General features: G+C 39.2%; 1 protein-coding gene across 1 annotated transcript in view; it reads left to right on the top strand.

The window, feature by feature from the left end:
- The window catches only part of gareml (GRB2 associated, regulator of MAPK1-like), a 38,728-nt gene extending 15,435 nt beyond the window's left edge, over positions 1-23,293 (top strand). Inside the window, exons 3-7 of the mRNA XM_007260482.4 lie at positions 5,294-5,424; positions 10,284-10,475; positions 11,598-12,509; positions 19,302-19,468; positions 20,380-23,293. Of these exons, the coding sequence (XP_007260544.3) occupies positions 5,294-5,424; positions 10,284-10,475; positions 11,598-12,509; positions 19,302-19,468; positions 20,380-21,145 (2,168 nt within the window). The 3' untranslated portion in view covers positions 21,146-23,293. The remainder of the gene's footprint in view (positions 1-5,293; positions 5,425-10,283; positions 10,476-11,597; positions 12,510-19,301; positions 19,469-20,379) is intronic.
- Positions 23,294-27,552: the final 4,259 nt, after the last annotated feature.

The following is a 27,552-nucleotide window of genomic DNA, read 5'->3' as shown; positions in this document are numbered from 1 at the left end:
GTGTCAATATTTGCCTTCAGTATGGTCACTGTACAAGTTGGCATTTATGGTTTCCTTAATGAACTGTAGCTCCCTACAGCCAGCAGAAAACAACACTGCTATACGATATCAATATTTTCTTATATCACTATTTGCAACCATTTGATTTAGCATGCCTGGAATTCCACAGGGATCTTCTGTAGGGCCTATATAACCTGCAATATATATGTGTTATATAACCTGTTACAGTGGTGTAAAAAAATGTCATGATTTCCAGATTTTTTGCATGTTTGTCACACTTAAATGTTTCGAAACATCAAACCAATTTAAATATTAGTCAAAGACAACACAAGTAAACACAAAATGCTAACGCTTTTAAACGAAGGTGTTTATTATTAAGGGAGAAAAAAATCCAAACCTACATGGCCCTGTGTGAAAAAGTGATTGCCCCTAAACCTAATAGCTGGTCAGGCCACCCTTAGCAGCAACAGCTGCAACCAAGCGTTTGCGATAACTTGCAATAAGTCTTTTACAGCGTTGTGGAGGAATTTTGGCTCCACTCATCTTTGCTGAATTGTTATAATTCAGCCACATTGGAGGGTTTTCGAGCATAAACTGCCTTTTTAAGATCATGTCACAGCATCTCAATCGGATTCAGGTCGGGACTTTCACTAGGCCACTCCCAAGTCTTTATTTTGTTTTTCTTCAGCCATTCAGAGGTGGACTTGCTGGTGTGTTTTGGATCATTGTCCTGCTGCAGAACCCAAGTTCGTTTCAGCTTGTTGGTAGACAGCAGAATCCATAGTTCCATTTATCACAGCAAGTCTTTCAGGCCCTGACGCAGCAAAACAGCCCCAGACCATCACACTACCGCCACCATGTTTTACTGTTGGTATAATGTTCTTTTTCTGGAATGCAGTGTTTCTTTTACGCCAGATGTACTGGGACACACACCTTCCAAAGAGTTCAACTTTTGTCCCATCGGTCCACAGAATGTTTTCACAAAAGTCTTGGGGATCATTAAGATGTGTTCTGGAAAAGTTGAGACGAGCTTTAATGTTCTTTTTGCTCAGCAGTGGTTTTCGTCTAGGAATGCTGCCATGTAGGTCATTTTTGCCCAGTCTCTTTCTGATGGTGGAGGCATGAACACTGACCTTAACTGAGGCAAGTGAGGCCTGCAGTTCTTTGAATGATGTTGTGGGGTCTTTTGTGACCTCTTGAATGAGTCGTCGCTGCACTCTTGCGGTAATTTTGGGCGGCCGGCCACTCCTGGGAAGGTTTACCACTGTTCCATGTCTTCGCCATTTGTGGACAATGGCTCTCACTGTAGTTCGCTGGATTCCCAAAGCTTTGGAAATGGCTTTATAACCCTTTCCAGACTGATAGATCTCAATCTTGGCATGATTTGTAGCTTTTAAGAATCTTTTGGTGGACTTCACTTTGTCAAGCAGATCCTATTTAAGTGATGTCTTGATTAAGTACAGGTGTAGCAATAATCAGGCCTGGGTGTGGCTAAAGACAGTGTACTCAGGTAACAGAGACCACAAGGGGGTAATCACTTTTTCACACAGGGCCATGTAGCTTTGGATTTTTTTCTCCCTTAAACACCTTCATTTAAAAATAGCATTTTGTGTTTACCTGTGTTGTCTTTGACTTATATTTAAATTGGTTTAATGTTCCAAAACATTTAAGTGTGACACACAATGAAAAAAATCAGGAAATCAGCAACCTCATGGACCTGTAGCTTCTCTTAAAAGTGAAGTCACCAATAATCTAGTGCCTCTGCTGGCTGCTTGCAGAATGACAAGTAGCTCTGCCCATTCCCATATGTTTCAGTGACAGAATAGCCCAGTATGCATTTAATTTTTCTCCTCTAAACTGTCTTTCTATTTCCAGTGTCTAAGTCCAACAGTTAGTTCTCCCTGTACTGATAATGGCACGTTTTTAATTTTCCCAAAGAAGCCAGTTTTTAAAAACGATTTTAAGGTAATTGACAGCCTTTGCTGAAACAGACCTAGCTAGTTAATTATACTATTAGCAATCATGTGCTGTTGTTGGCATTAACAGCTAACATCTAGTTAGTGTAAAGTGTGGTCTAATTAGTTGTTAGCCAGCCAGCTAACGATTCCCTAAAGTTAACCCCCAGGAGAAACACCACCATGAACAACACAGAGGTCTGCAAACTATTTAGACAGACATAATGAGTTAAGCATTAGGCTCAGATTAAAGTTTTTTTTTATCATTCAGCATCTATCAGAATATAACCTGAAGTGTGTTCGGTTCTCTTTATGGATCATTTGGTTTAAAATAAAACAATTAAACTTTAAAATAAGAGTTATGAGTAAGTAAGTAAAAGCAGAAGCTCAAAAAATAATTAAAAATTAAACCGATTTAGGGATTAATGGTAATAAAGTTGAGTAAAAGTTGAGTTAATTTGCTCAGTTTTCTACTGCAGTATATTTAAATAAAGTAGTGTTTTTAAAACCCTCAGGACAGTGCAAATCCATCAAAATGTCAGGAGCAGGCAGGGGGAGGGATGTAATAAGTTGTTATAGAAACACTTCTGTAATAAAGGGACACTGAGACACTCAGACAAAAGACAGGGAGGAAATGGAGCGAGAGAGAGACAAAGCCAGGAGAGAAAGTGAAAGAGTTTGAATGGTTCCTGAGCACTGCTGATCTCACACACACTCAGAAACACTAGATGGTCAGAGGCTAAAGACAATCGGGCGGTCTGCAGTTTAATATGTTGCATTGGGTACAATGTTGCGTTACTCAAATACATCCAACAATGAGTGTTATTATGTGATTTTTATTAAAAGAAAAATGTATGTAGCAGGATACTAGACAGGGTGTTGTTTTGTTTGGACATCTAAATAATCAGTCAAATAATTTCTTAAATAGACCACACTTTATGGGCCTAATGCATAACTCACTCACTCATGTTAAGCAAGTGAAAATATTATCCACTAGTGGGACTTGTTAGCAATTGTCACTGAATGAGAAGTAACTGGAATGAACTCTCCATCAACTAGACCTCACAGAAAAACAGAATACTCGCCGTTAACCTAAAGTTGTTTTTTGTCATTGGTATGTTTTGTTTTTGCTTATTGGTTTCTGCTGTCTGGGGAGGGATCAAAAGAATAAAATACAGGAAGACGGTTGTGTGTAGTTCTGTGCAGTTTATCCTTACACATCATAGTTGGGTTGGATTGAGGTTGGATGTTTGTTTAAATAAATGTACTATATATATAATATATATAAACATTAAATATGTATATGATATGCAGTGAATACCAGAGTATAGACAAATAATGATACAATTTCAATTTAACAATTTAAGTGTAGTACTCTTTTTGGGGTGTAGTTGACTTACAGTTTCTAAGGCTGCTAAAACTCTGATGAACTTTTCCTGTGCAACAGAGGTAACTCTTGGTCTTCCTTGCAAGTATTTTTTAAAGTATTTTTTCTTTATTTAGTTGAGCAGTTCTTGCCATATTATGTATTAGAACATCAAATAGATACTCAAATAGAGCTCTGCACTGTATACCAACTCTACCTCTTTACAACTGATGCTCTCAAACACATTAAGAGACAAGAAATTCAAGTAATTAACTCTTGACAAGTTTAGCACAGCTGTTAACTGAAAGCCAATCCAGGTGACTCTACCTCATAAAGCTGACTGAGAAAATCCAGCCAAGATGTGCAAAACTGTCATCTAAGCAAGAGGAGCTTCTTTAAAGAATCTAAAATATAAAACATATTCTGGTTTGTTTAACACTTTTTGTTTACTAAGTAATTACATATGTCTTCTGAATTTAAGGTGCCTCCAAGCTTTTGATTGGTACTGTATATGTCCAAATGTTTGTGGACACCCTTTTTAAAGCTTGCTGTGTAATCCCTAGACAGATGTTCTGCCAATAGAATAGGACTGTCTGGACCAGATAAACAAGTATGTAGGAACATTTCTATGAACAGCTGTTACATTTTTGGGCATCAGCTCCAGTTAAAAAAACTGCTACCATACACATGCAAATACAACTCTGACCTGCACTTATTCAGGGCCTGCAGACTTCTGTGAACTTTGTCTCTGAATGGCTCTTGCTTCTTGGTGAGTCGAGGGTCGTGATTAAGACCTCCTGTGAGTGCTTGAGTGGTAGTTGTCATAGCACCCACAGTGGACTGAGTGACAGCTGAGATGCATGAACTTTTGTATTGCTGTCTGGGTGTTTGCTTTACATTTGCTTTTATTTGAAATGGACTAAGACTTATTAATAGATGTTATAAATACATTAAAATAATAATGGAGGGGTAGAAGATCTTATTTCAGCTAATAAAGGAAAGAAGCACTGAAAGCTGTGTATATGTCTTTAAATCTAAAGACTTCTCTGGTGTTTGTTTCACATGAAGTTTATTGAAGTCTGTGCTGTTGTTGTTTTGGTGTTAAGAAGTGGATGTGGAATGTGATCCTTCATCTTGTTGTGGGGAAAAAATGTGTGGAAGCAGAAAAAGACTGGCTACAAGAATCTCCAGCAGACAGTTTACATTCAGCCAAGTGTTTATATATGAGTGTGTGTTTGTGTGTGTGTGTGTGTGTGTGTGTGTGTGTGTGCGTGTGTGTGTGTGTGAGTGTTCACAGGGCACGGACAAAGCATTGTTGCTAAGAGACATAAACGCCACTGGGTCTCTTGGTTTAAGAGGAGCTGTGTGTGGGAGAGAGAGGTTTCTATAGAGCTAGTGAAGAATGTGTACTCTCTCTCTACCCCTCTCTCGCTGTCTCTCTGACAGTGACATTACTGTTTAATTAAACCTTTTTCAGAGCAACACACTGTTGCTATTTACTGTATCACCAGTAGTACTGATAGACAATGTATATCACCGCTGTCCAATGAAAAACATGTATCTTCATTTTTGATGATTTTTATTTTACTCAGAACTTGAACACAAAAACTGCCCTTATACTGAGTCAACATTTCTTCATGAATGGACCAATAGAAATTCTCCAAAACTACCTGAAATAAACTTTTTTAACATTGAATTCAATTGAAAGCTAAGACGGTTTTGTCTCTCTCATATAAAGTTTGTTTTGGAGATACATGTTTTTCAGTGGACAGTGATGATATGTATACTTTTCTATTGTTTACATGTTACTACATTGTATACTAATTGCATGATGAATGCATCAATACAAATCTTCCAACTAATTTTGTAAAAAAAATAAAAATGAAAATTATACATTGACTTCCATTTAAAAGTTTTTTGTTAGTTAAGAATGCCCCCCTCTCTCTCCCTCTCATTCTGTCTCTCTCTGTAGGAAAGTTTAAGCTGTTGGATCAGGACCGGGATGTGCGAGAGCCTGTGCAGTATTTTGCGAGTGTTGAGGAAGTTGCTGGAACTTTCCCTGATCGAGTGTTCGTCGTGGAGCCCATCACATTCAGCATGAAGGTCAGTGAGAAGAGTCACTAACAAACAAACAAACAAATAAATAAACAAATGCATATTTTAATTCATTGCTCATCATCAATAATGTTTATTATGATTAGGAAAGAAATTATTCTGACCTGAAAGACCTGATTCTGATTAGTTTTAAGTTCACTCTTGAACATAAAATAGGTGCCAGGAGGGGGTTCTTAATTTATTGCATTTTTCGCACTATAAGACGCACTTAAAATTCTTAGATTTTTCCTAAAAATCGGCAGTGCACCATGTAATCCAGTGAACCCAATATATTCTACCAGTCAGGTATTAAGGAGTAGTAAATCCACTTTACCTAAATACAGTGCTATAAAGGTCAGTTTTAAGTGAAGTTTCTTCAGCACCAACTCTGGGTGCAGCAGCATAAGCATTAGCCGCTAACTACAGCGCTAGCTCTTTTGCCGTTTAGAGGGGAGTGTATTGGACTGCAGCCTGCGTGTTTACCATGTTAAAACCAGCTACGTGGGACAAATCGCTACCTAATTGCACCCTGGTTTACCAGAACACTCAGGGTTCCTCAGTGAAACACACCGCTTAGACTAAATATTGAAAATCTAAGCTAACTGTAAATAAATGGAAGCACTTTACTCAGTTTTCAGGAGAGAAATCTGTGTAAATTAACATCCAGTGCTCATTTGACTTACAGTTTTGTATACTTAGGTGCTTCCCACTGCTTCCCCTTTAGAAGGGAAACATGACGACACTCTTGCTCACTTAGATGAAGTCATCCTTACTAGCGTTAGTAAATGTGCCTTATACCAGTGCGCCTTATGCATGAAAATAGACCAGAAAAAAAAGACATTCATTGATAGTGCGCCATATAAACTGCATGCCTTATAGTGCAAAAATAGTCCACTAAGGATCCTTTAAGTGGATGTTCTGTAATAACCCTGTTTGTAAATGAAATGAAAAATGTGAGGGCTTACACCATTTAAAGGTGTTTCTTAAACCAAAAGATCTAACCTAAGTTCAGTTAAGAAATATTGGTTTCTAAGTCTAAAGTATCTAGTAGATGTATTTTCTTGATAATTAAATAAGCTACAGAAGACTCCAGAGAGTCCTATTCTATTTGCAGCAATTCCCTACAGGGACAAGCTGTGTTTTGTACACAGATGGAATGTGGCCTCTACCTTTAACCCATCCGTGAAAACACTAGTGAGTACACTCAGAAGACACACAGTGATACAGTGAGAACACATGCCTGGAGTGGTGCGGCGTATGGCAAGCAGTGAGCTTTAGGGCCCTTGCCGTGGCAGCTTGTCATACCCAGTTATCAAACCCACAACCCACTGACATCATGTAGGCCTCATACACACTTCTTATTATTGCTGTATTTAAAAATGGATTGAATAATCAAAGTAATTTTGTTAAACGAAATACCCATAATTGACACATAATTGATTCTTCTGAAATCTCTGTCTCTGTGTCTGGTCATGTTTGTGTTCAGTCAGAATAGCTCAGCATTGTGCACTCCACCTTTGATAAAATAAAACTTCCTGTAAATAGAAAAAAACATTTAAATGGAGTCCATTTTAAATTAATTTTACTGTATATATATATATATATATATATATATATATATATATATATATATATATATATATTAGTGGTAGGCCCCTGGGGTTAGGGGCGTGACCACTGTGACCCGGAAGGAGGAATCTCACAGAGATACACAGACAAATCATACCTTTGAACTCAAATCATACCTTTTATTTTAAATGCCCTCCACCACACCCAAAAACAACTCAAAACATAACTCAGCCCAATGGGGCTCTAGAGTCTGTAGAATTACTTAGTTTTACTAAATACGAGTCCGTGCAGCCTCAGCCCTCAGCTCCCCAGTCAAAGTCCTCCCAAATGATGGCGGAGGCTGAGTATATATATATGTCTCAACTGGCGGCTCAATCAGCCCTCATGCGGGCCAGCTGAGACAGGCATGGCTTTGCGCTCTGGCGTGGGGCGGACCCACAACTCCCCCGCCTCCTCACGCCACAGTCCCTCCCCCTAAGCTTCCAGCCACCAGGGTCGAAGGTGAGGCGTGACCTGGTGACTGGAGCGAACGAAGAGAGGCGGGGTGAGGAGAGCGGGGGATGCAGTTCGTTGGCTTGGGCCCTCCCCTTCAGAGAGAGACCCGTGGAGATGGCAGCCCACCTCCCAGCCTCCGTCCCCCAGCCTCGCGCAGCGGCGGCTCTCGGTAGCCCCGTGGGGGCTCTCGGCAGCGCCGTGGCGGAAGGTGCGGCGGCTGCTCGGGGCACCGGGACAGGTGGAGCGGCTGCTCGGGGCACCGGGACAGGTTGAGCGGCTGCTCTCGGCACCGGGACAGGTGGAGCGGCTGCTCTCGGCACCGGGACAGGTGGAGCGGCGGCTCGTGGCACCGGGGCTGGCTGAGCGGCTGCTCCCGATAGCGCCGGGGCATTCGGAGCGGCGGCTCTCGGTAGCGCCGTGCATTCTCCACCACTGTAGTAGGCCCCTGGGGTTAGGGGCGTGACCACTGTGACCCGGAAGGAGGAAGCTCACAGAGATACACAGACACGGGGAGTAAATGAACTGAAATCATACCTTTTATTTTAAATGCCCTCCACCACACCCAAAAACAACTCAAAACACAACTCATCCCAATGGGGCTCTAGAGTCTGTAGAATTACTTAGTTTTACTTTAAAGGCTAAATACGAGTCCGTGCAGCCTCAGCCCTCAGCTCCCCAGTCAAAGTCCTCCTAAATGATGCTGGAGGCTGAGTATATATGCCTGTCTCAACTGGCGGCTCAATCAGCCCTCATGCGGGCCAGCTGAGACAGGCATGGCTTTGCGCTCTGGCGTGGGGCGGACCCACAACTCCCCCGCCTCCTCACGCCACAATATATATATATATATATATATATATATATATATATATATATATATAGATAGAGAGAGAGAGAGAGAGAAAGAAAGAAAGAAATAGAGAGAGAGCGTGAATAGAGGGCATGAATGCATGGTGCCTTTCCGTGCCCGTCTCTGTGTCTGTGTAATAATGGCCTTTCTGCGTTTCTGGTCTGTGTAATGTGCTTTCTGTTGACCAGTCATAGAAGCTTCATTACCCATAATTAGGTTTTAGACATATGTTTAGACAATAAGTGCTACAGTACAATTAGCCTGTATACAGAAATACATTTTTACTCTTAATGGAGGATTCTAACAGAAAACATTTTAGTATATATATGTTTTGTTAACAGGAAACTCCACTAGTTATTTTTATTATTATTTTTAACGTATTTATGAAGTGTTGAGATGTAAACAGTCATTTAGAGTGGGATTGCCGAGGTTTGTCAGGGATCATCATGTCTTCTACTCAAATAAAGTCATTTACTGTATTTACTATCAAACCAACCAGTGAACCTACATGTGTCTAAGGTGCTGTAATCTGTTGTAGTAACCTGATTCAGTAATGGCGAATCTGAAAAGCTAGTTAATATGAATTACACTACGTGTGACGTGCAGAGGCGGGAAAGCCGTGGGTCCGCCCTACACCATGACACGCAGCCCCTGCCTGTCCCTGCTGCTCTGAATGAGGACTGATTGAGCAGCCGGCTGAGACTGGCATAAAGACTCACTCTGAGGGCTGAGGCAGAAAAGACCCTTAAAAGACTAAAAGTCACAGGTTAAGTGACTAGAGCCCCACTAGATCATGGTAGTTTTGTTTTTAGTTGTTTTTGGGTGTTAGTGGAGGGCAAATCACTTTGTCTGTGTCTCTGTGTACTTCCTGACTACTGGGTCATGGTGGCCACGCCCCTATCCCCAGGGCAGACATTTTATCTTTTAATTTAAAAAATCCGAAAACGCAACTCTTTTCTGAAGTGTTTATCATCATATTGTTTATCATGATATATTTAACATGATATTATTTATCATATTAACTCAGACTAACGCACAGACTAACGCGCACAGATTTACTAAACATTCCGCCGAGGACTGAGCTCGTACCGAAAAAAGTTCCAGCACTTTCGACACAAACATCCGGTGGGATAAAGTATATATTTACCGTTTCTAAAAACTGCAGCGCCATCGCTCTCCGGTAAGGATCCGTGATTAGTTGAGGAAAACAATAATAATCTCTCCTTCACAGTTTATGTGACTCGTTTAGTGCGTTATTTCTCAATTTTCAGTCACAGACCCGTGTTCTGAAGTATAATCCAGTGTCTGTGTCTGTGTGTGAGTAACTCCGCAGCTTTGTGTACATGAGGTCAGCAGGTGAAATGAGTGCATGGGCTTGAAAACAATATTTGATTCAACCCAAAGCGCCTGAACACCAAACAGATATATATATATAATTGTTTTTTTTAACAGGTAAACCTAATTTTGAACCATTTCTTTGTCATCTGTAGTTAGATCTTCAGTGGGGGGGAGGGAAGATCAATTATAATTATAATTTTAATTTTGTGCATGAATTTTTTACTGCATGTATCCCTCCACCATGAACAAGTTAAAAAACAACATCCAAAACCCAAATTGTCTAAAAACAATTCTGACCTGAAAGACCTGATTCTGATTGCTTTTAAGTTCACTCTTAACAATAAACATAAAGGTGCCAGGAGGGGGTCCTTAAATAAGTCCACTAAGGATCCTTTTAGTGGGTGGCTCTATGATGAACCCTGTTTGAAAGGGTTCTTAACCATGTGGTGTGTTACAATTATGTAAAGGGCTTTTTACATGCTTTTTAATATCTCCTTTGACTCCTTTGACTAGAATTTTCTATAGGATGGAACTTTTCATACCAGACCCACTGAGTGATGCAAACAGTTAAAAATATATATTTCCCTGTTAATCTCTTTCTCTCTGTATCTGTGTGTAGGTGGTATCGGGGGAGTTCAGTGAGGACAGCGAGGTGTATAACTTCTCTCTGCAGGCGGGTGATGAGCTGACTCTGATGGGCCAGGCTGAGCTGCTCTGTGTACAATCCCCTCGTGAGAAGTCACGCCTGGCTGCCTTACTGCGCCGACTGGGGAAGGCGGGCGGGGCCCTGGGTCGCCCCACCCGTGCTAAGGTGCTCTGCTTAATTCTGTTTCTTTTAAAAGTATAAAACACAATAAATAACTTTTCTCTGGACAGCATTAAATATATCAATCACACCAAACAACTTTTATTACCAGAAGATTTTTTTTGTATTGTTCAAGAATTCAAGGAGACTTTATTGTCAGTCACTTCACATGTGGTACATAAGGTGAAACCAAATTGTAACCTCACGGTCCAGTTTACACCCAAAAGAGCAATTCTAAAATAGATAACTATAAGAAAAATAAAATAGAATAAAAACACAAAATAAAATAGATACGATAATATGCACAAAATATAAGGAGTAGGGAAGTAGCAGCAACATGAAGTCCAGAGTGCAGGTTGCTATAGCAGCATGGATGACTATGAATGGATATCAGTACCATGAAGGGTGATAAAGTGACTTTGTAAGTGTCCTTATAAAGTATCAGTGCAGTGTGTTTTCTAGGTGGAGTTTAAGAGTCTTGCAGCTATTTGAATAAAGCTGTTTCTCAGTCTTGTTATTTTGCACTTGATGCTCCAGGCAGATAAAAACTATTTTCTCATAATTTTTTTAAGCTCAGAACAAATATGTATCTTTGACACAATTAACAAAAATGGTTATCCTCCTGTCAGTTTCAAAATGACACATTCCCACCCACTAGCTAGACATCCTCTAATCATTTGATGCTACCAGCAGCAGGTGAAGGCTACCATGTGCTTCTCCCAAGTCACTTGTTTCCAGTGACCACCACAGTGTCATTAAACAGTTGAACATGCTTGCAGGAGAGCACTGAAATGCAAACGTTTGTATTGTTTGAGTTCCTGTAAGAATATGCTGAAACACAACAGTAACTATGCTACAAGCAAAAAACAAACCAAAGGGTGGACAGGACTATTCAAAGAAAAATCAAGTCTAGTTATGTTTTCTGGGACTTCAGGGATGGATCTTGCAGTCTACCACTGCTAGAGCCAATGCTTAGGCAGTTGCGTCACTTGGGAGAGTGTTGTTAAATTAAATGCACGTTATACAATGAGATTTTATATTTTAAATTAATCTGCACCGATGTGTTTATCAAATGATGCAGATGTTTGGACACATTGCTCAGCTTTAAATGAGTTATCCTGATTGCAGGTGCCCTGCCTGATCTGCATGAACCACCGGACCAACGAGAGTGTGAGCCTGCCGTTTGGTTGCCGTGGCCGTTTCTGCACACGATCGCCTCAGGAGCTGCGGATGCAGTCGGGTGAGCACACGGTCCGCAGTATTGTGGAGCGAGTCAGGCTTCCCGTCAACGTAGCAGTGCCATCCCGGCCGCCGCGGAACCCCTACGACCAGCACTGCGTTCGAGAGGGGCAGCGCTACAAGCTGTTGGGCATTATCAGCAAGACGGTGGTTTTGTGCTGCGTCCTGCGCAAGGAGGAAGTGGTCCCCTCCCACTTTCTGCTTCTGGCCGACATGCCACGGTTCTCCCTGCCGGATGGCCTGCTGCGCACTGACCCTGTCTACCAGCAGGCGGTGCTGCAGAGCGCGATCCGCTGCCAAGACATGTTCGATCCAGATGATTACTCGAGAGCCGTGAGGGAGGTGAAGACAGACTTCATGGAAGAGTGCCTGAGTCCGAGAAGAATACGGGTGTGCGTCCAGGGCTATGGACGCAACGATTTAGGACAGTCGCTGCAGAGGCTTTCCCTGTGTGTTTACGGGGGAGGGACCATCACACACACGCTATCGCAGGGCTGCAGAGACTCGCTGAGCAACACGCACACCTCTCCAAGCGAAGGGGAGGGGGAGGAGCGTGAGTATGTCACTCCCGATTGGTCCACAGAGACACAGGAGATCCCATACGAGGAGCTTTGGACCAATCAGAGTGGAGGAAGCTATGGAGAGATTCCGGAAAGCACGGTGAAGGTAGAGCACAACCTCATTTCCTTCCACTCCACCTCATCGTTGGATGGTACTGCCGGATCCGCTCAAGTGGCCACGGTGCAGATGGAGGCGGGCCGGGTGGCAACTCCACCCCCCGTCCCACCCAAATCAGAAGCTGTGAGTAGATTCTAAAACTTTTTACTTACTTTTTTACTTGTCTTTTACTTGGTGTCTGGTATATACTGAGATAATAAACTAGCAGGCAATGAATGAGTTAAAGGTCTCATTCCACCATTTTAAATTCATTTTAAAATGTTAAGTTGTGCTCTGTAGTTTGAATGAATGCCATGTGAGCCGTTTTTTGTGTTCTGGGGTTTCTATTTTGCCTATCTTTATTTCACTGAATTAGTGGTTTCTGAAGATGGACAGGATTTCGGCTCTTGCTCATGAATATTCTATTCATACATGCCAACATATCAAACATATGATTGGCTAACAGCACTGCAGCAGAGAACACCTACCTGAGCCTTGCCAGCCTGAGTTTTGCTCTGTCTGTGGGCGGTCCTGAGCTGAGGTGGGCGAAGCCATGAACTCACTGGTTGATGTAGACTTCAGAGTCTTTCCTGATCAACTTGTTTTCTGAGGATTTTCTTTTACTAGCTACTGCAGACAGGGCATGCATATACAACTCAGAGAGTATTTCACAAAGAACAAGGAAAAGGGAATTTTAGCAGAAGGAGACCTTTAATCTATAGACATCTTAAACAATATGTTTTGGCAACCAAAAATTGTGTCTCATTGTAGTAAAATGTAACGTGATATGGGGACCCGGTAAAAAGCGGAATCCGGCGAAAGTAAATGGTGGATAAATTAGCTAATTAACGAATATTTAGAGCTTTCCATTATTGTATACTCTGACGAGTTTTATTATTTCCTCTCAAAATCAATGAAAGAGTTCTGTTTCACACCAGCTAGTTAGCTATCTTGTGTAAGTATCTATCAAGATTGGTACACCATGCTCTTTCCAGATTCTGCATTTTACTGAATTTCTGTGATATGAGTGTGAGGACCATTTAGGGATTTTTTTTCTCCAGTGGTAATTTGGGGGACACAGCCAACCAAGGTTTTCCATTGGGTAGGACTTCTGGAACTAAACTAAGGGGTAATGCATCATAATAAAAAAAGCATAATGATAAGCACCAATTAGGGATGCAAATGATTAATCGACTTTAGATTACTTGTCGATCAAGAGGTTGCTTGAACAAAATGTATTACTCCCGATTAATCGCTAGAGGGCGCTACTGAAGTAACTTGAGCAGAGCGTGAGAACGAGAGGTGAACACATCTCGCGAAAGACCAGGGTTGAAAACAAAATGAAGCGGGCGAAAAGAAGTGCGGTGTGGGACCATTTCAACATTGTTAATTTAGGCAAAGAAGTACAGAGAGGATATGCAGCATAATCGAGAGAGATTTGATGCCAATCAACACAGTTGACGGTACAGGATTTTAGAATCTCATTGCTTTCCTACAGCCAGGATTGTTGAGGATTTCCTAATTAATAGCATAGATGCTTTTTCTTTATAATTGATAGGCTCAATAATATTCTGTTTTTTTTTTTTTATTTGCATCCCTAGTACCAATCAGTTATGTCCTTATTTCCAGTGAATGGAACCATTTAGACGACAGAAACAGCAATACCATGTTTCAGGAAGTTCTAGACACATCTCCAATATACTCCAATTTACTCCAATATACGTCCATATATGGTTTCTGACACTATATGACAACATTTCTGTATTTATAAAAAGGGGTATAAATATACATAGTGCAGAAAAAGAATCAGCAATTTCTATTCAGTTTTCCACTCAATTTGAGGTTAGGCTTGCTGAACTCTCATTTTAAGGACAAATGTGTAGGTGGTGTTTGTTCTTTTCAAACATTAACATTAAATATAAGCTAAAAAAACACTGAGGCACAGGATAATCTTTACACTTGATAGGTTCAGGTTTGGTTAACCAGTACTTTGTCTCTCCTCCAGCCTTTATGTCACTGTTGGATTGAGGTTCTATATCAGCTTTGCTGATTGTTTTCAACTCATTTTCATTGTAAACTTAGTCCAAGTTGTTGAGGTGTCCAATTCCAACTAGGGATGTAGGGGGTGTAGTATCATGATATAAAAGTATTTTGATATTATCTTTTGCAGTATGGTATCTATTCTATCTATAAGTATTGCATTTTAAAGATTGGTGTCAGATGCCCGTTTATGATGTGTTGTGTTTAAACCCTGACTGCTAGATAGTAGTGTTGTACTCTCATTATATCACACTGTTATGATTGTATGATTGTGTATTGCTTTTATTGTACTGAGATTTTTATACATACATTATTGTGTTTTTATACTGTTTAAATCATTGGAATATACAGCTCTGGAAAAAATAAGAGACCACTTAAAATTATGAGTTTCTTTGATTTTACCAATTAAAAACCTCTGGAATATAATCAAGAGAAAGAAGGATGATCACAAACCATCAAACCAAGCTGCACTGCTTGAATTTTTGCACCAGGAGTGGCATAAGTTTATCCAAAAGTAGTGTGTAAGACTGGTGGAGGAGAACATGCCAAGATGCATAAAAACTGTGATTAAAAACCAGGATTATTCCACCAAATATTGATTTTTGAACGCTTTAAATTTTATGAATATGAACTTCTTTTCTTTGCATTATTTCAGACATTTCTCATTTTCTCCAAATAAATGCTCTAAATGACAATATTTTTATTTGGAATTTGGGAGAAATGTTGTCTGTAGTTCATTTTACTTAAACATATCATACCTGTCAAGTCTCCCGTTTTGGCCTGGAAACTACCGTATTTTACTCCTCGTTCCCACCGTCCTCCCGTATTAGTATTTTCCCGTAAATTTCCCGTATTATATTGAAATTTCAAAAACTTTATTATTAAGGATACGGGGCACTGACCGCGGTGTGCCTCTGAACCAATCGTGGTGCTGGTTCAAGGAGAAAGTCCCGCCTTTCAGAAGAAACAGCCAATCAGCGGAGCGCAGAGGAGGGTCAGTGTGGGAAAGACCCAAACTGAACTGATCAGGGGTGGAGTGATCAAAAGAAAGAAGTATCAATTAAAGATTAGTAATTGTGTAGGCCCCTTAGGACAAATTTTTGCTGTCCTTTTAGTAAAACCTCATAATACTATTTTTAGGTCGCCAACAGTCATTTTGCAGAATTTGTGCACCCTTTTTTCAATTTAAAGGGGTTTTAATTTGGCTGTATTAAAAGAATGACATATGTAGGAATGTCCACAACATTTCGGTGTCAACAGAGCTAGACCTATCAGATTTTGATAATCTAATTGTAGTGTGTAAGTGGTTCACATGTGGTTATTTTAGATTTTTTGTAAACCTGTCTTAAAATGTAAGGGATACTGAACCTCGGTTGGGCTGGTGGGATGGCTTTAAGCGGACGGATGAAAATATCCCTTATTTTTAAATTCAAAACTTGACAGGTATGACATATATCTATAAATAGCAAAATCAGAGAAACTGATTCAGAAACTGAAGTGGTCTCTTCATTTTTTTCCAGAGCTGTATAATTTTACACACAAAATCCCTGTATGTTGCAATACTGTGTATTGTGATACGTACAGTATAATATCATCAGGTTATTTTGAATCTTTTATTCCTCCACTTTTCATTCAGTTGGTCTCACTGGGATCTCTAAACTCAAGTTATGTTTTAGCCTTTTTAGTAGTGTATCTCTGTTTCTTTAGAATGCTACTTGGTCTTTATTTCCAGTGACCAGTTGTGTTTTTTTATCCAAATAGGGGGAACATTTTAAATTATTTAATTTTAATCATGCAGAGGTAGACTGTGAACCAGGTGTAGACAGCATCTTCCATCATTGTAAACAACATTTTTTTAAACGTAAGTAAGGATTATCCTTTGACAATCTGTGATTCTTTCGGTCTCTCTTAGCCTCTCTTTTATTTAAAAAGTGATTATTGAATCCAGAAACAGGTCAAGGCTCAGGGGAAACACACACACACTCTCTGGGTCATGTATGGACTGTTACTGTGCATTAAGGTCCGTAAAGCATCGTAAAGCACTGCAGTCCCAGACTAAAGCCTAAATTATTGATACAGCTTTTACAGGCCTAATAATGACCACACGCTTACCGGAATAGAGTATGATGATGTGCACACACACACACACACACACACAAACACACACTGGCACACATAAACACACATATACTGTATACACAGAACTACAGAACCTTTACTGTATCATCAGAGCTATAGAAGTGATTACTCTCTTTGGCTCTGACAGATAAAATTATAGTATTTCTGCTCTCTTTCTCTCTCTCTCTCTCTCTCTCTCTCTCTCTCTCTCTCTGTTCACCCTTCTGCTATTTCGCTCCCACGCAAATTTTCTGCCCTGGCCTGTAATTTAGTTAACCAAAACACACACACACACACACACACACACACAGTCCCTGGTGTATGTGGACAGGAAGGCTGCTTTCTCAGAATGTCCTCTGGCGTCCGGCGGGGGAGAATGTGTGGACAAATATGTAGATTAACAGAGCGTGTCACTCTTCCACAAGAGCGGAGCCTTTCTCATAAGCACACAAATAAGAACTCCTCTAGTAAAGTTGTCTTTGCCTGCTTTTTGTGTTTGTTTTGCTACGTAAACGACCCCTAAACTCTGAGCAAATGGGAAAGTGCAGTCACTCAGGCTCAAATGCTCTTTGTGACAGAATCCTGGAACACATCTATGAGAGTTCCTGTAAGAAAAAAGCTGGAATATGACAGTAACCATAGCAGGAGCACCAAACAAACAAAAACAGTTGTTTGCCGTAGCTCCTTTGACTGCTATGACCGTAGATGTGGCTGATATGAGTCTGTGGTCGTCAGAATGTGGTTGTATTTGTTTTGCTTTGTAATGGTGATGTTGAGTCCACAGTCTATGGTGTTTGAGGGTCCAATTATGCAAATCTGGCTATTCAATAGCAGAGTTAAAGGTCTCGTAACATGGAAAAAGTATTTTTCCCCAGAGTTCAGTGTAATATGTAAACATTCGTAAAGTTTCAAACCACACCGTTCACTTCCCAGTCCATACATGGACATTGAGGACTAGTTTTACATTCATCATAGGTGTGGGTTGGGATCACAACAAGAACTGTTGTTCCTGTTTGTCAAAAAGCAAACGAATCATTAAAGACAGAAGGAAGAGGAAGAGTAAAAAGTTGTTTTTTTTCTTTTTCACGCACATTAAACACTTGTTCCAATCAGCCAATCAGAACAGAGCTTGTGTACATATCTGTCATAGAGAAAAAAGAAAAAAAAAATAATAACATAACAATGAGAATTTTTACTTAAAAGCTTTAAATGCTATTGAAAATATTTTTACAGATGTATTTTTTTTTTTTTTTTTTTTTACAGATTTGCAATACTTAAAATCCACAAAAAAGAAAAAGTACAAAGTGACCTGATAAGAGAACTTTTTTCAGTATGGAAAAAATAAACAGTTTAGAAGTGTAGAACTGTTTGTATCACTTAATTAATTGTATTTACAGATTTTAAATTGATTGTAAATGAAACTATAAACATGTAATCAATTAAATTGGTGAACTCTTGCTTAAATTTTACACCTCATTTTACACCAAACAACATTAGTTGCACTTTTCTTTAGTCCTTCCTAACCTTCATATGAAGAAAGGCAAAATATGGGCATTAAATCCTCAAAATCTAAGATATACCAAAATAAATGTTACATGTTACAATAAACTAAAAGCTTAGAAAACTCTCACTCATTTGTCATCATTGTCATCATTTGACATCATTGTCTTGATTAGTATTAGACCTTGAAACCTTTAAACTACTTTCTCTCCATTTTGTTGCTGGTTAGTACACCCATTCCCATTTCTTTCATGTAAGCCTAAAGTTAGCTAGGTTAGCTAATGCAAGAAGTACACAAAACTGGGTCAAATCTTCCACAAATATGTTATCTTCATTGTTTCTCTGCATGTGACGCATTCTAAACAAGATCTAATTTTATTTAATAAGCTTTAACCCTCAAAATACACAAGTGAAACTCTCAATTATTTTAAATCCATATTAAACCATCATTCTAACACCAGTTGCTAACTGTAAACAGTGCTGTGAACTACCACATTAGAATAGGTTAGAATCTAACTGATCAAAATTCAGATAAAAACTGACTCAAATCAATCAAATCAAAAGGTGTAGGTTTGAGCAGCAGGTTGTGGAGGGGCAGAACGGTGAAATTAAAACCTGTTCTGTGATGTTTGGGTCTGTAGCCTGCTTGCTAATTTGATGTTAGTTTAGGTAGACTGGTATAGATTCAACAAGTTCCACAAGCCACAGTACAGGTTATATTCTGAGGGGGGAAACATGGCCAAACTGCACTTTGGGGGCTTTTTACACCTTTAATTGGTTTCTTTGGTCTGGATCAGTTGATGAGTTTGTTTACTTGGAACACACCAGAGTCTGTTTTAACCAGACCAAATAGTGCTGGTATGAAAACGCCCAGTGTTGGTCATTTAAAGATGCAGCACTACATATTATAAAGGAGAAAACAACCTAGTTCTTGTACAAAACAAGTGCTGGGTCAGCTTAGTTGCTATTCCAGCAGCGGAGACAGTAGTGATTGATTCAGTAAGTTCATGTCTCTGGTGTGCATTATTATATTGCATATGCACATGTTTAAATTAATGAATTGATGTCCTCATAAATCATATGTATAACTGTGCTGTGTAGAAATGCTTTAAGGGAGCCTGAAGGGGGTTTTAAATCCTGTCTGTAATCAAAAGGTGAAGTGGTTACAGATGTTGGTTATTGGTCTGGAGCAGTTCTCGACACCGCTTCTTTTTGGATTCACATTAGAAACTGTTTTCTTTCTTTCTCTGTCTCCTTTCTTCTCCTATCTCTCTGTAGGTGAAGGAGGAGTGTCGCTTTTTGAATGCGCCCCCTGTACCGCCTCGCTGCGCTAAAGGAGGAGGACCCATACCAAGCCCACCAGTCCCGCCCCGTTTCCCTAAAGCACCGCCCACAAGCACTCGCAGCCCAAACCTGTCTTATTACTCCTCAGGCCTGCAGGAGAAGTATGCCTCCCCCACACACACAACACACACACACACAGTGATCAATATAACAATTCCTTTATTTCTTTTTGCTGTATAATATTAATTTGGTGAAAGCTAAAAAAACAGTGCTATACTTGAGGAACAATCAATCATTTTTATCTATGTAAAAAATGGTGGAATAAGCCAAATTTTTATTTACAGCTTTCATGCATCTTGGCATGCTCTCCACCAGTCTTTCACACTGTTTTGGGTGACCTTATACCACTCCTATGGCAAAAATGTAAGCAGTTCAGCTTTCTAAATGGCTTGTGTCCATGAGGTTTTCAATAGGGTTCAGGTCTGGAGATAGGGTCTTTATTTGGTGGTCCTTCATTCACACCTTGATGGATCTAGCTGTGTGACACTGGGCATTGCCCTGCTAAAAAACAGACCTCAACGTTGGGGGACTTTGCCAGAGCAAAAGGATATTGATTCCTGAACTCCTCCTAGCAATAGTAAAATCCAATAAACTGATAATTGTGAATTTTGTTCTTTTTTCCAAAGCTGTGTTAAACTCTGTACTGTATATTATTCAGTTATTGCAATCCGTTTCATGACCATGACTTGACCATCCAAAATATTTTTGCCTCTTTAACATTGCTGTTGCACAGCTGTAATTACCACTGCTCACGTGCACAGTGTACTTTATACAAGCACAATGTAATGATTCATTGGCTAAATTAACTTAGTTGTCCTGTAAGTATCCAAAAACAGGTTTAATGTCATCCTGCAGCACCAACTGCTATTTTTACCCCCCAAAATAATAGGGGGGGGGGGGTTAACAATGAAGAACATACATTTTAGAAACCAAATTTTTGCTGATATCTCTCTCTCGCTCTCTCTCTCTCTCTCTCTCACTCTCTCTCTCTCTCTCTCTCTCTCTCTCTCAGTTCAGCTCCTCGTAGTGACAATAGCTCTCCGTCTCCGGACTCCTACTCCCTGTATTGTTATCCCTGCACATGGGCCGACTGCGTGACCTCCGACTCCTCAGCATCCCCTGACCCCAGTCAGCCAGCACAAGCCTGTTGGTCCCACCCCCGAGGAGGCGGGGCCTTCACCTCAAGCGTTCTAAACACACCTCTCCTCAGCACTGACTCTGTGCAGAAAAACTACTCCACCTGTCCACGGCCCCGCCCACAGGCCCAGAACCGCTTTGCTCCATTTGGCGCTTTGAACCCTTTTGCTAATCCTGGACACGCCCACAGCTCCTCCGACTGGCTGCCCACTGGTCGAAACTCACCTGTCCTGACACCTGACCTCAGTGGCTCCTCCCCTAAGGAGCCTGCAGCCAGTCAGGAAAGCTCAGAGGCGAGTCCAGCTCCACCGGCTAGACCAACGCAGAGCTCAGAGGACGAGGCCATGGCCCTTAGCCCCGCTTCTGGGTCTGCTGCCATGGCCAAGGGAGCAGAGGGCGGGGCTACGTCATCGTGGCGACCACCGGCAGACCTCTGCTGGCTCTCGGTGGAGGAGGTGTCGGCCAGCCTGCGGTTCATCGGGCTGTCCGACGACGTGATTGGCCTTTTCAGCAGAGAACGGATCGACGGATCGATCTTCACGCAGCTTTCGGAGGAGATACTGTCCGAAGATTTCAACCTCACCAAACTGCAGGTCAAAAAGATCCTGCAGTTCATTAAGGGCTGGAGGCCCAAGATATGAGCCTTCACCTGCACACATACTGTGAACCGTACACAAATGAAGAATCCAGGAGGTACAATAGTGTTGAACAGAAGTAGCACAATTGTGTGTGTGTGTGTGTGTGTGTGTGTGAGAGAGAGAGAGAGAGAAAGAGAGAGAGAGAAAATGGGGACTGTCTAATAATATGCATTCTTACTAGGGCTTGTACGTCCAGAAACGTTCATTATTTGACATCAGTAAAACGTATTTTTATTAGTAGTACTTGCTACATTATTTTAAGGGGGCTACACAGCAGTATTTGTGTGGTGCAATTTCAGCAGCATTTATTTATTTCTGCTCTACTGCAGCTGGATATCTGGGTAGGTACTGTAATGTAATGTGTGGGATCTGATTGGTCATTTGGTTCAGGATTAATGATGTGTGTAATTTCCACAAATTCCCACAGAAAATTCCCACATGACACCCTGCATGTAAACTCAGTAACAGCAACCCAATGGCTGTGTCTATTAGTATGGTTCATTAGTTTATTCCACATATTGAGAAACTATTCATTACTGATTAAGTAGTAATATCAGACTGTAAAAATACTGTTAACAATACAGATTCATACTGGATTAAATTGATCTGTATATGTGACCATCAGACTGTAAATACCACACTAGCACCTGATTCTTTACAGATTAAAATTGCGAAAAACTATTACTATCTGATTGTAAAAAAAACATCACACTACAGTTTCACATTGAAGTAAATCACTGCAGCTATTAGTGTCCCTTCATAGCTATTAGATTTTAAAAAGTAAACACACTGCAAATTCATACTGGATTAAGTCGCTTTACAACTATTACTATGACTGTAAAAACTATGCAAATTGCTGATTAATAATGGAGCATAATTGTAATGCAAAATATTAATATCAGACTGTACAAGCTATGCACACTGCACATCCATACTGGATTAAATCATTTCACCATTATTACGGTTAGACCATCATAAAACAAACCACACTACAGATTCATACTGCATTAAAATCACTTTACCATTGTTAAAAAGCTTTACCATTAAAAAGTTAACCACACTACAGATTCATACTGCATTAAAATCACTTTACCATTGTTAAAAAGCTTTACCATTAAAAAGTTAACCACACTACAGATTCATACTGGATTAAAAGCACTCTACTATTGTTACTATTAGAACTTTAAAAACAAACCAACACTACACATTTATACTGGATTCAAATAACTGTACAATTGTTACTATTAGACCATTAAAAAAACAAAGCACACTACAGATTCATACTAAATTCAAATCTTTCTACAAATGTTACTATTAGACCATTAAAAAAAACACCTTACAGATTCATATTGGATTCAAATGACTCTACAATGGTTACTATTAGACCATTAAAAACAAAGCACACTACAGATTCATACTGAATTCAAATCACTCTACAATTTGACTATTACACAATTAAAAAAAAACAAAGCACACTACAGATTCATACTGGATTCAAATCACTCTACAATTGTTACTATTAGACCATTAAAAATAAACCACACTACAGATCCATACTGGATTCAAATCTCTCTATAAATGTTACTATTAGACCATTAAAAACAAACCACCTTACAGATTCATACTGGATTTAAATGACTCTACAATTGTTACTATTAGACAATTAAAAACAAAAGCACACTACAGATTCATACTGGATTCAAATCACTCTACAATTGTTACTATTAGACAATTAAAAACAAAAGCACACTACAGATTCATACTGGATACAAATCTCTCTACAAATGTTACCATTAGACCATTAAAATCAAACCACAATATAGATTCATACTGGATCCAAATCTCTCTACAAATGTTACTATTAGACCATTAAAAAAAAAGCACACTGCAGATTCATACTGGATTCAAATCTCTGTACAAATGTTACTATTAGACCATTAAAATCAAACCACACTACAGATTCATACTGGATTCAAATCTTTCTACAAATGTTACTATTAGACCATTAAAATCAAACCACAATATAGATTCATACTGGATCCAAATCTCTCTACAAATGTTACTATTAGACCATTAAAAAAACAAAGCACACTTCAGATTCATACTGGATTCAAATCTCTCTACAAATTAGACATATTAAACATGCAAGCCTCTAATTCATAGTGGATTACAATCGTAATGCGTTTAATTCTTTCAGGCTGTAAAAGCTATGCACACGACAGATTCATAATGGATTAGGATAATTTCACCATCATTACTATCGGACTGAACATAATTATTGAACAAAAAAACTGAACATAATTACATAATAACATAATTATTACTGTATGAATCTTTGCATACTGCAGATTCATACTGGATTAAAATCACTTCATTTATTACTGTCAGACTGTAAAAACTAAACATTCTGCAGAATAAAATAACAGATTCATTTGATAAGGGTAAATTACAATGCTTGTCCAGGTAAAACAAATCCAGCTCCAGTACAATTGTATCTGCAGTTGACAGGATTTTTTTTTTATTATTGTTTATAAAAAAAAAATTAGACTAACAAAGTACATTTGACTCTAAATTAAATTTAGCTGACTGCTGCATTTGCCACCACCATTTTTATTTACTAAAACCAGGTACAGTTACCCACTGCACTGATTACTGGCCATTTTTTTGACTGGTCTAAGAAACCCTTAGTTCATATCACATTCCCCCGATTCATTATGAGTTTAGAAAGCTCAGAGCTCAGCTGCTGAGGGACCACGTCCCACTGAACTACTGAATATCTGCGTGAGTCTGTGTGTGAGCGGTGCATGAGTGTTTTTGTGTTTTAAAATGAGATTTTATATATTTAAATATGACTAGTTGAGTACAGAGTGTCTACAGACTAAACTGTGTCGACACTGGGGAGCGTCTCAAAACTGCGTCTCCTCAATAAACAAATGACTGATGTAATAGTAACTAATCCAGTGTTGAGCACTATTTGAATTTGTATCTTTTTGTTTTTGAATCTTGCTTATTCTTCTGTTTTATTTTTGGGCTGTTGTTCAGCAGGTGCCTTTAAATGATAATAGAACAAAGAAAAGATAATTCTGCTGTATTTTAGTGAAACTTTTTTTTTTGTTTGTTTTATAATACCCAAAATGTGACAACTTTGTACTTCCTCCTTATGGCTTGGTCTTAAAGGTGTGTGTTTGTGTGTGTGTGCTGTTTATTATAATTCTCTTGTTTTTGTACCCTCTAAGGCACCATCCAGATTTATTCAGATATTAGTAAAAATGCATGGTTCTCTTTTTTTTATTGTCTGCTAGATTTCTGAAAATATCTGCAAGAATGCAAATACGGCCCTGAAACTCTCGTGAGCATACCAGCCCATCACGGGTTAATACCTGCAGGGTTTTTAAATTCTAGCATATCGGACAAAACAGACCTAAATACAGAGCATTTTTTTTTCTTGTCTTGTCTCACAGCAGAACTCAATAATCTCACAAACTGACTGAAAAATTTCATACAATCCTGAACAGGAAGAGAGGTAGATATTTCAAAATTGTGTTCTGTCACACAAAAACACTGAAGTTGCCATTTTCAAAAACTCAAAAAGAAGTTGTCAGTGGCCTGAAACACTGCTGTCTTGTGGATGGGAGGCCAAAACAATTGTTATGGACAAAGCATAAGTGGGTTGGTAAATGTTAAGCCAAGTAAGATCACTGCCTCTGAAACAGGACTGTGCAAAATTCTGAAATTCAGAATTTAATTAAATTAAGTTTTATGAATTCAAATTAAAGGAAATTACAGGAATTGAAATTAAATTCATTAGAATTCAAAGAAATTAATTCTTATAAATAAATTTGTCCACAATTTAAGTTATATTTTTTTAAAATAAAATGTGTTTTAATATTAATTTGTGCTCTATAAATAATATCTGTATGAAATTATTTACTGTAAAGCTTTATTGTTAAATACATCTTAATTATCTATTATGACTTTATTTGAATTTCATGGAATTCCTGTTTGCAGTCTCGATTAAAATTCTAAATCAAGAATTGAATTCTCAATTCTGTTCTGAATTTTGTACAACCCTGAAGTGAATATTCAGTATTGATCACGACTGTTTTTGTAAGGCTCCATTGTAGCACTACATTTACTTTGCCATTAGTCCTGAGTTAACTGAAAACTGTGTTCACAGTACCGGTAAAAGTAGCACAAATTAGATTTTTTTTTTTTGCTTAATTTTTTTTTAACTGTTTAAAATAGAGACAGTTTGAATGGTAAAGTTTATTCCTAGAATCAACCTTCGTTATTTAAAGTTTTTTTAAAATCCAAAGCCATTTTAGCTGTAAGAAGACAGTATTACCCTAAAGGCAGCTGTTTCTTTTCCTGATCTCCGTCTCTAGGCAGTGTTGAACCTTTTTAATGACAACCGGTTAAAGCAGCATTATGTAAGAATTGTTAGTTTTTGCTCATGTGTTCCCTCTACAGGTGAAGTGCTATTCACTTCAGTGAAGACTAATTGTGTTTTGAGCTCCCTCTCCTGTGGCATAAGGACATTTTACAAGCTAAAAGTGAAAGAAGCATGTGGACTGACGCAGATCTGAAAAAAGAAAAAAAAAACACTGGATTTTACACGAACATGAAACTGTTTGTGAAGCATTACACTGTTCTGATTAGTCATGTACCGTATTTTTCGCTCTATAAGGTGCACTTCAAATCCAAATTTTACCAAAAAGCAAATTTTTCTAGTCAGGTTGTAAAGAGCAGTAAAGCCACTCCTCTGAAGTACAGCTTTATACAGGAGTTTCAGTTTAGCTCTCTAACACCAAGGCTGGAGCAGTATTAGCATTGGCCACTAACCGTGCTAAGTGCTAACTCTTTTGCTGTTCAGAGGTGATTATATCAGACTGTATTCTGCGTGTTTACCGTGTAAAAACTAGCTACGCGGGACAAACCACTCGCTAATATCACACTGGCTTCCCAGAACACTCAGGGTTCCTCAGTGTAGCGCTGCTGGGCAGCGTTAGCCGCAAACCGTTAGCAGTTAGTTTAGTGCTGGAGAAATTTGGGACTGTTAGCTTACTGTTAATAAATGGAAGCGCTTTACTCACCCTAAAAACAGTGTAGATTAACATCCAGCCCACATTTGACTTTAAAGAAAAAAATGTTTTTACAGTTTTGTTTACTTGAGCTTAGCTTTACTTAAACTTAGTTAACCTACGCCACCACCAACACCCAGAAGCAAGACTTGAATTAGCTAATTAGAAGGAAAACAGGGCGACACCCCTGTTCCTTACCAGTGTTGTATAATGTGCCTTATATTCTGGTGCACCTTGTGTATGAAAACAGACCGGAAAATAGACGTTCATTAATAGTGCGCCTTATAATACGGTGCACCTTATAGTGCAGAAATTACGGTACTTGCTTCAGCAAAGTTACATAACACAATTAGAACCAAACTGAGCCTGAATTGTATATCTGTTAAAATATGGGGTGTAAAAAAATCAATATATTCAAGTTTTACAATATCTTATTTTGCAATACTGTATGCAATATGTGTTTTTTTAGTACTGTGTTTAAACCTGACCCTAGATAGTGGTATTGTACTGCTATCACCAAGTTCTAGCTGATACACACTGAACCTGTTATTTTAAAGTAAAAGTTCTACATAATGCTGCTTTTTAAATTGGCAAAAACCCTCCTTACCTAAAAGGTATTACAGTGCTAGCCAATGCAGGTGTTTGTCAGCTGCTGTAACAGAGCAGGTAGTTAGTGTTCTCCTCCAAGCGTTTTGAACCCTAGTGATGATGTTTGGAGCTTTAAACAACTTGAAAGAAGAACATGCTATATAGCCTTCATGGAGGGAGGAGGAGTTAGTGAAATGAGTCAGTTTTTTTTTATTATTTTTTTATTATTATTAGTTCCAGAACTCAAACAATGCGTTCTCTGACACTAAGAGCCATGTGTGATTCAGTCCATATGCAGATATGTACTTGACACATAGTAAACTATTTACTCAAGTGTAGTATAGTAAATGTACATGCATCTCCTAAACAGCACCTTAACAGTAGAGAAATAAAGCCTTCATAACTTTCAATAAAAGTCAATGTAAGAGGAGTTATCTCCATTTATGTTTTTCTGTTCATTTCAGGCCAATAACCCAACCCACTCATTAGGACTCTCCCTATCACTAATGATGCCCTAATACCAGGAGGGTGGAGAGAGAGCAAAGCCAATTGTTCTCTCTCAGGGCTCTGGCAGCTGATGGCAAGCTGCATGAACGGGACTCGAACCAGTGATCTCCGGATCATAGTGGCAGGGCTTAGCCGGCTGGATAATTTGTAGACCGAATTCTCTCTATTTTTGTCGATTTCTAATTTACTAATATATAATTTGAACACAAAGACTGTCCCTTACACTGTGTCAAA

Source organism: Astyanax mexicanus, chromosome 1 (genome assembly GCF_023375975.1).
Source record: "Astyanax mexicanus isolate ESR-SI-001 chromosome 1, AstMex3_surface, whole genome shotgun sequence".
NCBI classification, from domain to species: domain Eukaryota; kingdom Metazoa; phylum Chordata; class Actinopteri; order Characiformes; family Acestrorhamphidae; genus Astyanax; species Astyanax mexicanus.
The sequence above is the reverse complement of the archived record's forward strand: the minus strand, read 5'-3'. Positions and strand labels throughout refer to the sequence as shown.